A 13,922-nucleotide genomic window follows, 5' to 3' on the forward strand; every position below is an offset into this window, starting at 1 on the left:
CTCAGCCATAGCCTAGCCATATCATAAATAGCCCAGCCACACCAATAGCCTAGCCATATACGGAATTTAATTTACGAGACATATACGGGAAACATTAATAATACTATTTTAATTTTTAAAAAAGTACAATAAATTAAAAAAGTACAATAAATTTAAAAAGTACTAAAATTTTAAAAAAGTACATTAATAATAAAAATTACATTAAAAAAAAGTACATTTTACAAAATTACATAAATAAAAAAAACTAACTTCGAGCAGTCCTCCGCGCCCATAACTCTTCAATTAAATCCTTTTGGAGTCGAATATGAGCTTCCGTTTGGCGCATGTCGGCATGTGCTTGGAGGAGGCCGGCTTCATCGTGAGGTACCCCACTCCGTGCGTTGGGGACGGCCACGCCGTGGCTTGGACCGGCTTCATTATCGTCGTTGGCCCAATCTGTCAGTTGTACACCTTCATCTTCGACAATCATGTTGTGCATGATAATACAGGCGTACATTGTATCAGCAATGCAGTCGACGTGCCACAAACGCGTTGGACCCCTAACCGCCGCCCATCGAGCCTGGAGCACACCAAATGCGCGCTCCACGTCCTTGCGCGCGGACTCCTGCCGTGCCGCAAAGTAGGCCTTCTTCTCATCTCCTGGGCATCGGATCGTCTTCACAAAGACGGGCCACCTAGGGTATATCCCATCCGCCAAGTAGTAGCCCATATCATGCCGGTTGTCGTTGGCGACAAAACTGATGGCCGGACCGACGCCCTGGCACTGCTCGTTGAATAGGGGGGACGAGTTGAGGACGTTTAGGTCGTTGTTCGAACCGGCTATCCCAAAATACGCATGCCAAATCCACAGCCGGTAATCAGCTACGGCCTCGAGGATCATCGTGGGATTCTTTCCCTTGTAGCCGGTCGTGTAGAACCCCTTCCAGGCAGCGGGACAGTTCCTCCACTCCCAATGCATACAATCTATGCTGCCTAACATTCCCGGGAACCCATGCTGCTCCCCATGCATCCTCAGCAGATCCCGACAATCTTTGCGGGTAGGCTTTCGGAGATACTGATCACCGAATACTTCAATCACGGCTTGACAGAAATACTTCAAACATTCCAGGGAAGTCGTCTCACCGATGTGGAGGTACTCGTCCCACATGTCTGCCGCGCCTCCGTAAGCCAACTGCCGGATTGCCGCAGTGCACTTTTGAATTGGTGTGTGGCCGGGTTTGCCAGCAGCATCGTGCCTGAAGCGGAAATACAGATATCGTTGCTCCAAGGCGTTAACAATACGCATAAACATGGCTCTGCTCATCCTAAAACGTCGCCTGAAAATGTTGGCGTTGAATCGCGGCTCCTCTGCGAAGTAGTCTTTGTATAGGCGCTGATGTGCAGCTACGTGATCACGATCAATCGCTTGTCGGCGATGGACAACTGGCCGAGGTCGAGGTACCGCCGGCTGCAAGGCTCTTTGCATCCATTGGTCTATCCCGCGGTTGGTATATGCCTCAAACGCTTCGGCCATTCGACGTTCGTACTCCTCATCGTCCCCCCCACTACCTCCACTACCATCACCCGCGTTACTCATCTTCTCGGTGTTGATCTTGTATAGAAATTAAGATAGAGAGAGTACTCGTTAATACAAGTGGTGCGAATGAAAATGAAGTGCAAATCGCGTATATATAGTGTCTCGAAAATTTAAAAAAAAAACAAAAAAACCGTTGGGCGATCCCGACGCTGCAATGGCGCCGAGCGGATCGCCCAGCGCATCGCCCAGCGCCCGTCGACCGCCTAGCGCTAGGCGATTTTTAATTCCGAAAAACCGCTCGACGGTTTTCGGAAGCTGCAATGGTTCGCCTAGCAACCGCCTAGCGCCGGCGCTCGGCTAGGCGGTGCGCTAGGCACCATTGTGGATAGCCTAAAAGGGCAAATGCTTTGTGCGTGACGCAGCTAATTGAGGGAATGCGTAACGAGAATGCGTGTCGGATTCGGACCTTTCAAACGGGTCTGCGCACGAACCCAATTACATATTGAATGAATACGAAAACTTATTACTTAGATTTTGAACTTATAAATTTAATTAATTATTTGACATAATCCTTATTAGAACCTAGTGTTGCGCCTCGAAATGATATTACTTACTAGAATCATAGCATTGACTCACAAGCAAGTGTAATTTGAAGTGAAATGTAAAATAAGAAATTGAAAAATTGTGTGTAAATTGATTTGTCAATATCCAAGTTTCTCTACATCTCATTTCCAATGGTTATGGTTATATACATACTCTGAAAGATTTACCGACATAACAAAATCACAACAAAAATCGACACATTCCAACAAGAACACTTGCTGCTACAAAGCCTTTGCATCTCTCCCATTCATCCTGCTCACTTCTTCACATAGTCTGCAAGGCAACGAGTCGAGGCTAGTGGCACGAGTCTTCCCATAGTTACCTAGAACGCCACATCTCCTCCATGCGTGATACTCAGCATAAGCAACGGGATCATTAGCTAAGGACTTCACGTAGGAGGCCAGCTGCTCAATAGAACTGAACTGTGTCCCGTCTATTATGGAGTGAGGAGGTATGAAGTCCCAGACGTTTGGGGCGCCAAAGTATATGGGAACAGCCCCGGAATCGAGAGCATAGAAGAGTTTCTCCGTCACATAGCTCTCTGTCATGGTGTTCTCGATTGCAAGGACAAACTTGTAATGGGACATGGCACAATGTAGATGATCCCACCATTTAGGTTTCTCGTTGGGATCCTTCACACACTCGGGGTAGAAGGAGAGTGCCTGGTCGAGGCCTCCAACATTGTTCAAGCACTTACCAAAAGAGTGGGAGGGCAACAAGCTGAGTATCTTCTTGGCAAGTTGATTCCTTTGAGGTAAGCAGCGAGACGAAGACCAATAAACAAGAGTGTCCTTGAAAATTGAGAATCCCAATCAGCTTTAATATCCATAAATAAAGAGTTCACTCAAAATTAGTTTGAGATTATACGACAAAAAAGTCAAAATTAAGCAAAAGGTATGAGCAACATGTGACGAAAAAGGAATGGAATTAGTGAAAAACTTACATTGTTCTTGTCAGAAGATAGTTGATAATTTCTGTTGTTATGAAAAACTGCCCCAGCATAAGTCGACTGGACGTTATCTTTAGCATGATAGCTAATAAAGATATCCTCGCGGCCTGACCTCCTCCTACCAGCTTCAAGATCCATATACACCCGAAGTGGATCACCATCCCGTCTCTGTCAAATGTCAAGTATACTAAATAAGACAATTAAATTGGAAAATCACTGCCTAAAGATGCTGATTGCCAATACATAAAATACGGAACTTTACACTTTGTCGCTTAGCAAAATAACCAGATAGTATCATATAGGAGTACTAATGTCATGTCAACAACAAATATGGTTTCTGCTCAATGACAAAACAGATCATGATTTACACTAGGTACCAATACCGAAACAAGACCAATTTCCTTTTATCCTTTTCCTTTTGCCCCCACACAGCTTACATTCTAATTGTAATACTGCCAGTGCTCTAGGAAGCATCTCGTTCATCTCTAATCCAGGTTTTTAACCAAGATCTATAGAATGAATCAGTTCATCCTTAAAGTATTGTCCTTAATGTATGCTCTCAGTCACTAACTGATTTAGGTAAAAGCAATAGTTCACCAGCAGTAAGATCAATGACAAACATCAAACTCAAAATGCTTAGCTAAGACTACTAATCCCAATAACCTCCACAGTCCCCAGTCCAGGACTCCATCATTCGCTAGAGTAATCCTACATGGTATAATAGTATATTGAAAGTAAGCCGTCAAATTTCCACTAACTGAACGCTTACAAATGCTGTAGTAGATCATCTGTAGGATCAAGTGGCTCCATCATATAGAGTATAATCTTCAATTTAGGTCATCAAATTTCACTAGTTGTTAAGGTCTGTAAGATCAAGAACCACATACTAGACACTAAGGGGGCATTTACTTTGAGTATTCGAAGACAAGATGGTCAAACAAGTTCAAAAATAGCAAATCGATCAAAGTAAATTCTATCTTGAATTACTTTTACCTATCCATCATAGTATAATGCTCCCCAACTAAATGCCAGAGACTACAATCTCAAACCAGGATACCAAAAGAGCAAGTATTACTAATACAAGAGTTGCAATTTGCTTTCACAGAATCAGACAACACCAAAGCAAACCATTCAGCAAAGATTACAAAACTCTTAGCTAAAGCACTCATATTTACATATTAATCTAAAAAACAATCAATTTAAAGGGAATTTACCAGAACTGGGGGAGTGGTTGTTTCAAACAAAAGGGCATCAGGTTTATCAGCAAGAAGAGAAGATTTGGTCCATAAACAGCTCAACCCACATCTACAGCTATACAAATTATCCATATTGTCAGGAATCCAAGTCCACCCTTTGACCAGAACGCTGACATGCTTCATCTGCAGCTCACCACACTCAATTCCCCCCGCCGCATTCTGCAAAGACGAGATCTTTGACCCATTCGCCAGCAAATCTCGGTGCATTCCCCTAAATTGGGCGCAGCCCACAGAGGAATCCCATTTCATGAACGCTCTGAACAAATCTCTGAAGGGCTCTGGCGAATCGGATTTCGAAAGGGAGTAGAAGATCGAATCTTTAGCTGATGGAAGTGCAGAATCTGCAGATGGGAGTTGGAGAAATCCGGTGAAGAAGAGGATGATCACCGTAGCGGTTAACATCAGTGTCACTGCCAAGGTGTTTATGGGTTTTAGTTGCATACTCCTCTCCTCTCCTCTCCTCTCCTCTCCTCACCTCTCCCTCTCTTTGATGCAAATTAATTTAGAGAGAGAGAGGGGGATGGCTGTGATTCGTCGGTTTCAACTTTCAACGGAGCATGCAATTTTTTATCTTTCTGTGATTTGTTGACTACGGGTTGTGGCCTGTGGGTTGTGGCAAATAATTTGCCTTTCCTTTGCTTTTTTTGAAATAATTCTCTTTAATGCTTAGTATTTCTTATTGAAACTAATTAAGTTCAGAATTCAATGCATAATTCCCTTTGATACTGGAGTGCGGAATAATACTTACTGTCAGACCGTCAGAATTTCCTCATTTGGGCAATGTTTTAAAAATCGGACCGGTGAGTGAACCAGCAAAGCTACTTGTTCATGGTTCAACCGATCGGACTGGTTTAATTACTGGTCGAACCGTTTTACTAATATAAATATATAATATATAAAATATGTTATTTTGCAATGATGAAATATAATTACATAGGGTTTTAATCAATCTAAATAAGTGCCTTAAGTACCAAAATACAGCCCAAAAATCGGTTGTCAGATCTGTAAATGAATGGCCACGATCTGTTTTATATTCTGAGAAATTTGTGTCATAGTAAGATCAATTTGCATCACGTGAAGGGTATTTTCGGCAAATCAAATTAGTGGAACTGTTTCATATGGGCGGATTTAATAGGATTACTAAACTACACACACTCTACAATGTGGTTTTGTTTCCAATGACATTTATTAAGTGAGAGAGAATAAAATTTCAGTTATTTATTCCCCAAATCAAGCAGAATTCGATCCAATCCCCCCAAATCCACCATTCCAACAAAACACAAATCGGCGTCCAAAAACCCTATCTAGTCTACATCGCTACTCAAATCAACAACAATCCTCTCACCGACAATGGTGAACACTCGTTCGGTCGGAACATCGAAGTATGGAGAAAAGGTTAGTTAGTGTTCTAATTCATTAGACTTCCAGAATGTGCAATCGAAACTAACGCAAATTTATCTTGTTTTGGTATGCTGTTAAGTAGTATATATAAGGATTGATGTGAAGAAGAAGCTACCGCACCAACCGCAATAAAAAGTATTTTGTTTAAAATATCTGTTCATATTGTTTGAGATTACAGTTGAATTTTCGTTTGACACACCTTTCCTGTTGGCGTTTTCCTTCTAAAACAACAGATCCAGCAACTGAGAGGAGTTCGAATGAAACGGGAGAATGCATCTATGACCGTCGACAAGAAGGTCATTCTTAAAATGACCGAAAAATACACTAACTATGACCTAAACAAGCCCTTTTCATTTTGGATCATCCAATATTAACATGACGGAAAACTACACTTACAATGACATAAACATACTCTATGTATGATTTTGTATTCATGTCGAGTTTTGTGTACATCAAATCCTACTTTGAAATTACGTAAACAATGTTTTGGGTGTAGTGCAAATATTGAATAGTACATCAGTCGTTTGACTAAAAATCGAATCGTTTTAAGGCCTTTAAGGGTATTGCAATCCCCTTGATTTGTATGGTCGAAATATCAAACCATGACATAATGTTTACACTTTGTGTCATACTAAGTGTATATTTGGGTCATTTCAAAATATTGTTATCTACATATGGACTGATTGAATTTCGTACAACGGAATACGTCCAGGTTTTAGATACGTCATACTAAATGGAACATTGAGTCATTTTAACAATAACAACAAAATTACTATACCATTTCATCTTATGGGTAATTTGTGTCATAATAATCAAATATTCGGGTCATTATATAATATTATAGAGTGCCAAAATGCATCATACAAATCTGATCAAAATGAGTACAATCAGGGGTAATGTATGTCATACAACTCTGATCAACCGGTCATAGCTAAAAAAGCAAACAATAACTGTTCATATCAAGCAAACGGACAATGCAAGTAAATGGCGTACAAAATGAAAATTAAACTGAATTGAGTTCAAACTTCAGAATATCTTCTAGATCTCCGCTTTTCTTTCTCTTTAAATTTCACAACAGAACCTGTGCTTTCAAGCACGTCATCGGAGATTGACTGATTGTCTTCAAGGGAAGAAGGATCTGCTACGGTTTCCATTTGTGGAGAAACGGTGCGTTTGACCTAAAGCACAAAAAAACCCACCATAGATTGATAACAAATCGTGAAAAAAGTTACAAAACTTAATTTACATATAAAACAATGAATACCGACTGATGAAATTAATTAGAAGATGAAAAACTGATATAAACACAAATTACCGATGAAAAAAAGTGGCGACAGATTGTAGAATAATATTATCAACACACACGAGATCTGTTGAAGAAGATGTAAAAATGGTAGGAGTTGAAGAAAATGATTATTAACTCCCCAATCAGTCACGCAAGGAAAATGAGAATGGAAAAAAGATAGACGTACATGATTATAGGGATTGGAATAACAATCTAATGAACTTGAATGACAATATTAACCTTTTGGTATTATAAGGGAATAAATAAATATGACTTGCGAAAATAATTGAGTCGTTAGATCTTTCCATCTCAAGATTAAAATATCCAATCCTATAGTCTAAATTTGGCCTTCATTTCTTGATTTAAAGTGATACTTGTTTTGATCAAAAATCTAATTACATATATATCAAAAATAACATTAAATGTTAACTATAAAATTAGTTATATATGTGAAATTATAAAATATAAAAATATAAAATATAATGAATGATAAAATATAATTAAATTTTTTTAGTAAATGGAGTATATAATTAGTGTAGATAAAAGTTAATATTTTTATATAAAAATAGATAAAGATTATAGTATCAGTTATCATGTATATATAATTAAAACATGAATTGTTAGTTAGTTTTGGTAAAAAAAATAAACTCTTTATTAATATCAAGAATTAGTCTATAATTAAATACTATTGTATATTTAAAAGGAAATATAAAGTTACGAGAATTATAAATTTTTGTAGATAAAAAAACATGTTTAATTTATAAGAATATATAATGTTTACAATACCACCCAAAGTTCACGTGGTGGAGTAGTAGAAATGTTGGTCTTCTTAAAGGGACTCTTGAGTTCAAACCCTCCAAGTAACAAATTTTAAAATTTTTGACATTTAATAGTAAAAACCAGTTTCCGGTTGGACCGGTTCAAACGGTTCGCAGCGGTTCAACATACTACTGGTTTAAAGAGGTGAACCGGACCGGATTGCTTGTCGGTTCGCGGTTGGACCGGTCGAACCGTCCGGTCCGGTTTTTAAAACACTGCATTTGGGTTTGGATCCCCTGTATCAGTACAAACAATTACTCACTCCGTTCGTAAATAGAAGTCACATTTCTTTCCGCCACGGGTTTAAGAATGTCCACAATAGAGTGGACATGGCTGGTGGCAAGCCACAAAAAGTTGTCCAGTCCAATAGTGAACTTGTCCACGGCCACAAATCACATTATTTTATTAATTGTTATTATATTTTTTTCAATCTAATAAAAATTATCGGACGATAATAATTAGAAGAAACACATAATTTAATTAAAAAATTTAAAACCAAATCTCCGTTGTACTCCCTCCGTCCCCAAAGAGTATGAACTTTGGGTTCGGCACGGATTTTAAGAGATTAAGGGGGAAAGTAAGAAAGAGAGAGAGAAAGTGTAATGGAAATAATATTAGTGGAGAGTGGTGTCCACATTATTATAAAGGTATAAGTGTTAATGGTGATGATATAAGTTGTAAATAAAATGATGTGTAGGGGTAGTATGTTGTTTGAATTTTTCAAAATTAGAAAGTTCATACTCTTTAGGGACGGACGAAAAAGGAAATAGTTCATACTCTTTGGGGACGGAGAGAGTATTATAAAAAGATGAAAATTATACAACGAAAATTATCGACATCACAAAGACAACACCGCATCAAACGCCGGATGTGCCCCCTCCCCTATGTGCCCAGATCTCTTCAGCCAAATCAGCCTGTAGTGCCGCCTCTCGCTCCGCTTCCTCATCAGCTTGCCGCTGCACCTCTTCAACCAGAGAATCTAACACCTCATCCTACACGTGTTGATAATCGTCATTATCCATTTTTTGAAAGTGGAATAGAGAAAAATTTAGAAGAGTGGAGATTGGAGTGGTGTGAAAATAATGAGGGGAATAAGGGATATTTATAGGAGAAAAAATGAAAAATAAAAAATAATAATGATGATGTTATTTACTCAGGTTTCTTAGATGTTTTTCGCAATTTGTGGCTTAGATGTTTAGATCCATGTTGTTTACATGATTTCCAGTAGTTTAGAGGTTGAAATCTAGTTGTTCACGTGCTCGATTTCTGAGATCTGTTAGTTTATGTGATGCATGTAAGGTTAATCTGTGTTTATTCCGCTTTCTGCTTGACCCGTGAGAGTAGATCTGGTAACTCTAGCTTGAATTTCGTGTTTAAGTCTCGTTTTGACGCATGCTCTGTTTTATTTTGTCAATGGTGTTGAAGCTCCATTCCATGTTCTATTTTTACTTGGTTGTTTGGAGAAGATGAAGTAGAAGTTAGTTAGAAAATCATATATGTTTTTTGCTTTTGCTTTTACTTTTTGCTTTTCACAGCTTTTCTGCTAGCCCCAGCCAGTTTAGGAAAAATGGTCCCCACTTGCTTTTCCATCTTTGTCTGCCTATTTTGTGAATGTTTCAGCATGTTCCTTCAGTTACAAGTGTTCTAGTTAGTTTAACTCCAGTTTACAAGTTGCCTTGATTTTGGTAGTCATGCAAGTGTCCGTACTTTTCCCATCCGCTAGGTCAATTAGATAGAGTCCAGTTTAATTCCCCAGGTCAAGTAGATTAGAGTCTTAACCCACTCAATGAATGCGTGGCAGCAGCCGACCTCTTTTCCAATTGTGTCGTAGAAACAATCTCGAGTAGGTCCCTAGTCCCTATGGTTCGACCCCACTCTTGCCGCTTATACTTAGTAAGATTTGTTGCATTAGTGGGAAAATTATAAATCTTGTTGAAAGGAGGGACAACGTGCACACGACACATGTGCAAAAACCCTCTCTTCAGACTCTTATTGTGAGACGGACCGAAATGACAAAATGTGACACTTATTGTGGGACGGATGTAGTAAGTAATAAAGTAAAAATAAGAATAGTACTCCCACCATTCCACGAGAGTATGCATTCTTGGTTGAGCATGAATATTTATGCACATTTAGTAAAGTAAGAAAGATAGAATGAAAAGGTAAATGAAATATTGTTAGATGAAAATAAGTCACTTCAGAGAAAATAATTTTCAAATTTAAAAAATATATTTTTATTGGATAAACTAAAAAAAGAAAGAGTGCATATTTTTTGAGAACGGAGAGAGTATGCATGAAACAATGGTGCATAATTGAATCTCATCCAATCATCATTGTCATAAAAACTCGAAGGTGCATAAATTGTTAGAAGAGAAATACTACTATACTAATACTATCTAGAGTTTCTCTTGTTCTTAGTACGGTTTTTTTTAAAATCATGATACAGATATATTCATATATTTTAAGTATAAATTAAGTTAATTATTTATATATTAGTACTAGTGTCTTTATGATTTATTTCCTTAGTAATAAAGATTAAATTTGATTTGATTTAGGTGTTTGTTAAAATTTGATTATTTCTTTTGTTTTAGCTAGGGGTGGGTCGGTACAGTATACCCGACCGTGCCATACCGCATACCGTACCAGAAATTACGGTATGTCAAAATTCCATACCGATACCGTACCGAATTTCCGGTATACCGGAAATTCGGTATGATAATTTTTGATACCGTTACCATACCGTAATAACGGTATGTGGTATGGTAACGGTATACCGAATTACGGTATGCGGTATGGTAACGGTATACCGAAAAAAACCTATTGTATCCAAAATATTTATAAATGTAATATATATATATATATATATATATATATATAAATGTAATATATATTTTACATTTAAATTTTTTAAAATTTTATTTAATATAATATATATATAAATGTAATATACATTTTTTTAAATTTAATATAATACATATCCAAAATATTACATTTAAATTTTTTTAAATTTTAGAGAATTCTATTTTTTAATTTTTTTTAATATAATATATATTATAACATATTTAATATATATATATATATAATCTATCGGTATACCGAATTTTCGATATATACCGAAGATTCGGTATACCGTGGATTCGGTATACCGCGGTATAGAAAAATTGATACTGTTACCGTACCGAAACACTGCGGTACGGTATCATACCGTACCGGAAACTGCGGTATACCGAAAAATCGGTATTTTCGGTATTTTTCCGATACGGTAAGTCCGGTATTTCGATATTTCGATATAATTTCTCACCCCTAATTTTAGTATATCTTTTTGTGTCCAACATAAGAGTATTATAAATATGTGGGAATATTTTAGCAGATGTACTAATGAAGAATTAATTAATTTTATCATTCTCTTCTTTATGGTTCTATTGTAGATGAATTTTGAATGTCATGACCTTTGTTAAAGTAATTTTATCATATTATAAATTTTCATATCATAATTCTAAATGATTAGATTCAGATTAGCCTATTGGATTAATCGTCTAAAAGCTAAATATTAAATTAATTTATGTTTTAATTTTAAGAATTTTACGTTTATAAAATATAAACATATATAAAAAAATATTGTATAAACTATATGGCAACATAAACTCAAACACATATGCACAATTAAGTACATAAAAATTGTTGGAAATATTGTAGCCTTTTACACGGGCAAACTCTTGCTATTACAAAAGAACTAAAAACTAGAAGGTAAATAAAACAAAGTAAATACAATAAAAGGAACAAGATGCAAACTATAGTCTTCTTTAAGTTGAGTCGATGTATCCCTCTCTCCGCAAGACGAGATATGCCCTGGCTAGTGCTAACGGATTGGCGCAACGTCTCCAAAGATGAAACGACTTTCCTCCTACCGAGTTGAAGCACCTCAAACTCGTAGGCACCGGCGAACTTGAATTGGAGGCGAGAACCGAGCAATGCAATGCTCCTAATGTGCACACTAGAATGCTTGAGCTAGAGAGAAGATAGAATGATTTGTTGGTGTGTCCTTCCACTCTAAGATCAAGCCTATTTATAGGCTAGAGAAAGCACTTGAAAGGCCATGCAATCAAGTTATCTCTTTATATATTTGGGGGTTACCTAAGATGAAAGGCCATAGGCCTTGGACACATCAAAGGCCTCCTACATTTTCCACATGTTTCCAACAAAAATATTATATTTATTTAGAATTATAGTATTTGATAAATTTTGATTTGTTAAATGAAAAGATTATATGACGGATCTTGACATGTTAAAGAAATTAATCAAATATATATAAAAATTGAAATGAAACATACATATATTACGATAAAAAAACATGCATCAAAATTTAAAATAGTTCTTATAGCTGACTTGATTTTTTATTCATTTATCATTTATTATATTTATAAAAAAATCAATATATATATATATATATATATATATACATTAAATAAATTAGATAGTTAATTTAATTTTATTTTTATAATTATTCAATTTAATAAAATCATCATTCAAGTGTTGAATAAGTTGCCAAATATTGTGCAAAATATTAGTAGTAAATAGTTGTACTTAGGAGCAACTCATCGGTTAAACCCTACTTAGGTTAATTTGGAGATAATCGAGTGCATGCTAACTGAACTAAAATTTTATTGGATAAGAAATTTCTAATCACAATAATCTAAATTTTTTGAATTGTTCAAATAACTCATGAATTACGACCTAAATTAAGATCTCAATTTTTTTAGCGATTGATTATGTAAATCCTTTAATAAATGTAATATACTCCTAAATTATAAAATAATGTTATTTTAGTAGTCATTTTTTATGACAGTAGCAAGTCATTGACAAAAGCAATCTTATTTGTAAAGAATACTAGCTTGGATATTTTTTTTAAAAAAACTCTAAAATATGTAACATTGAATTCAAATACAACACACCACATGGTGGAAAGTGGAGATCGACCAGTTATTGGATTTTAGCAAATTATTGTATTTTGTCTTTTCTATTTACTATAGGCTTGTTCAATTTCCACTATTCCTAATAATTAGATAACATATTTATTTTATCTTTTAGTAGATTACATTTTTTTTTCTGAAGTTAGCCCATAATAATATATTTCGGTCATTTTCATAGTGCAAAGATTACATTGTCTCATTATGATTCATTCTATCTCCATCCATGTGATTAATTTACTTTAGATAAAATCTATTTTAGCTTATCCTTTAATGTATTTTAGTATTGTTTTATCTAACATACGAGCGCTACCATTTATTTAGAAATATGTTTACTTTGGATGCACAAAATATTGTGACATTGTTGGAGCTTCGTGTAAATACATAGATCTATTTTAAGAGAACAATTAGACAGACTTCTAAGTGCATTTGAAAGTGGTGAACTCTCAATGGGCAAAGGTTCCAATCAATAGAGCTTCCAAAGAGCCGGTGATACACACTGAGAGCATCCACAACCGTGCTCTTGCCAACGAGCACGGATGTGGGTCCAGCCCCACTTTTTCTGCCTGCTCTTAGGCAGGAGCACAACACTCACATTCGTGCTCTTCCGCAAGGACGAGCACAAGGGTCCCACCATTCCATTATTCAATTTAAATAAAAATATTTCCGCAATATTAAAATACATTAAAAATACCCGTAATAATATTACAAAATACATTAAAAATTAAAAATTACATAATTAAAATCTTAAAAAATATAAATTACATAATTAAAATCCTAAAAATTAAAAATTACATAATCAAACTCCTACAAATTAAAAATTACATAATTAAACTCCTAAAAATAAAAAATTACATTATTAAAGGCTAAAAATACCCACGTGGAAGACTATTCATCCGGCGGCACTGCCCCCAATTATTTTTGGAGGCCCAATATCATGGCCTCATGCGATCAAAGTTGCGCGGACCTATCGGTCATATTGAGTTCGGCCAAAATCCCCCACAACGAGTTGGTGGGGGTGGAGGTGGCGCATAGGGAACGGGAACGGGAACGGGAGCTGGTTCGGGAACATCGCCGGATGGAGTCGCGGCGCGACGGTGGTTGGCCGCCGCCTTTTTCCTTCCTT

General features: G+C 36.4%; 2 protein-coding genes across 2 annotated transcripts; both read right to left on the reverse strand.

Annotated features, from left to right (window-relative positions):
* Positions 1-457: 457 nt before the first annotated feature.
* LOC121804425 lies at positions 458-1,303 on the reverse strand (the record flags this gene model as incomplete). The annotated part of the gene is made up of 1 exon (XM_042203966.1): positions 458-1,303. A coding segment is annotated over exon 1 (846 nt), but the record flags the coding sequence as incomplete, so codon positions are not given.
* An 858-nt stretch (positions 1,304-2,161) lies between these two features.
* LOC121805472 (alpha-(1,4)-fucosyltransferase-like) lies at positions 2,162-4,942 on the reverse strand. The gene is made up of 3 exons (XM_042205343.1): positions 4,283-4,942; positions 3,063-3,236; positions 2,162-2,910 (listed from the first exon to the last, which is right to left on the reverse strand). The coding sequence occupies exons 1-3, from the start codon at positions 4,763-4,765 to the stop codon at positions 2,341-2,343; spliced, it is 1,227 nt and encodes a 408-aa protein (XP_042061277.1). The 5' UTR covers positions 4,766-4,942; the 3' UTR covers positions 2,162-2,340.
* Positions 4,943-13,922: the final 8,980 nt, after the last annotated feature.

The sequence above is a fragment of the Salvia splendens genome, chromosome 5 (assembly GCF_004379255.2).
Source record: "Salvia splendens isolate huo1 chromosome 5, SspV2, whole genome shotgun sequence".
In the NCBI taxonomy this organism is placed as follows: domain Eukaryota; kingdom Viridiplantae; phylum Streptophyta; class Magnoliopsida; order Lamiales; family Lamiaceae; genus Salvia; species Salvia splendens.

Excerpts from the sequence above, each read along its gene's own strand:
- LOC121805472 (XM_042205343.1), bottom strand. The coding sequence starts at position 4,765 with ATGCAACTAAAACCCATAAACACCTTGGCAGTGACACTGATGTTAACC. Across the intron at positions 3,237-4,282 it reads CAACCACTCCCCCAGTTCTG|AGACGGGATGGTGATCCACT; the intron begins GTAAATTCCCTT and ends GACATTTGACAG. Across the intron at positions 2,911-3,062 it reads TATCTTCTGACAAGAACAAT|GACACTCTTGTTTATTGGTC; the intron begins GTAAGTTTTTCA and ends TCAATTTTCAAG.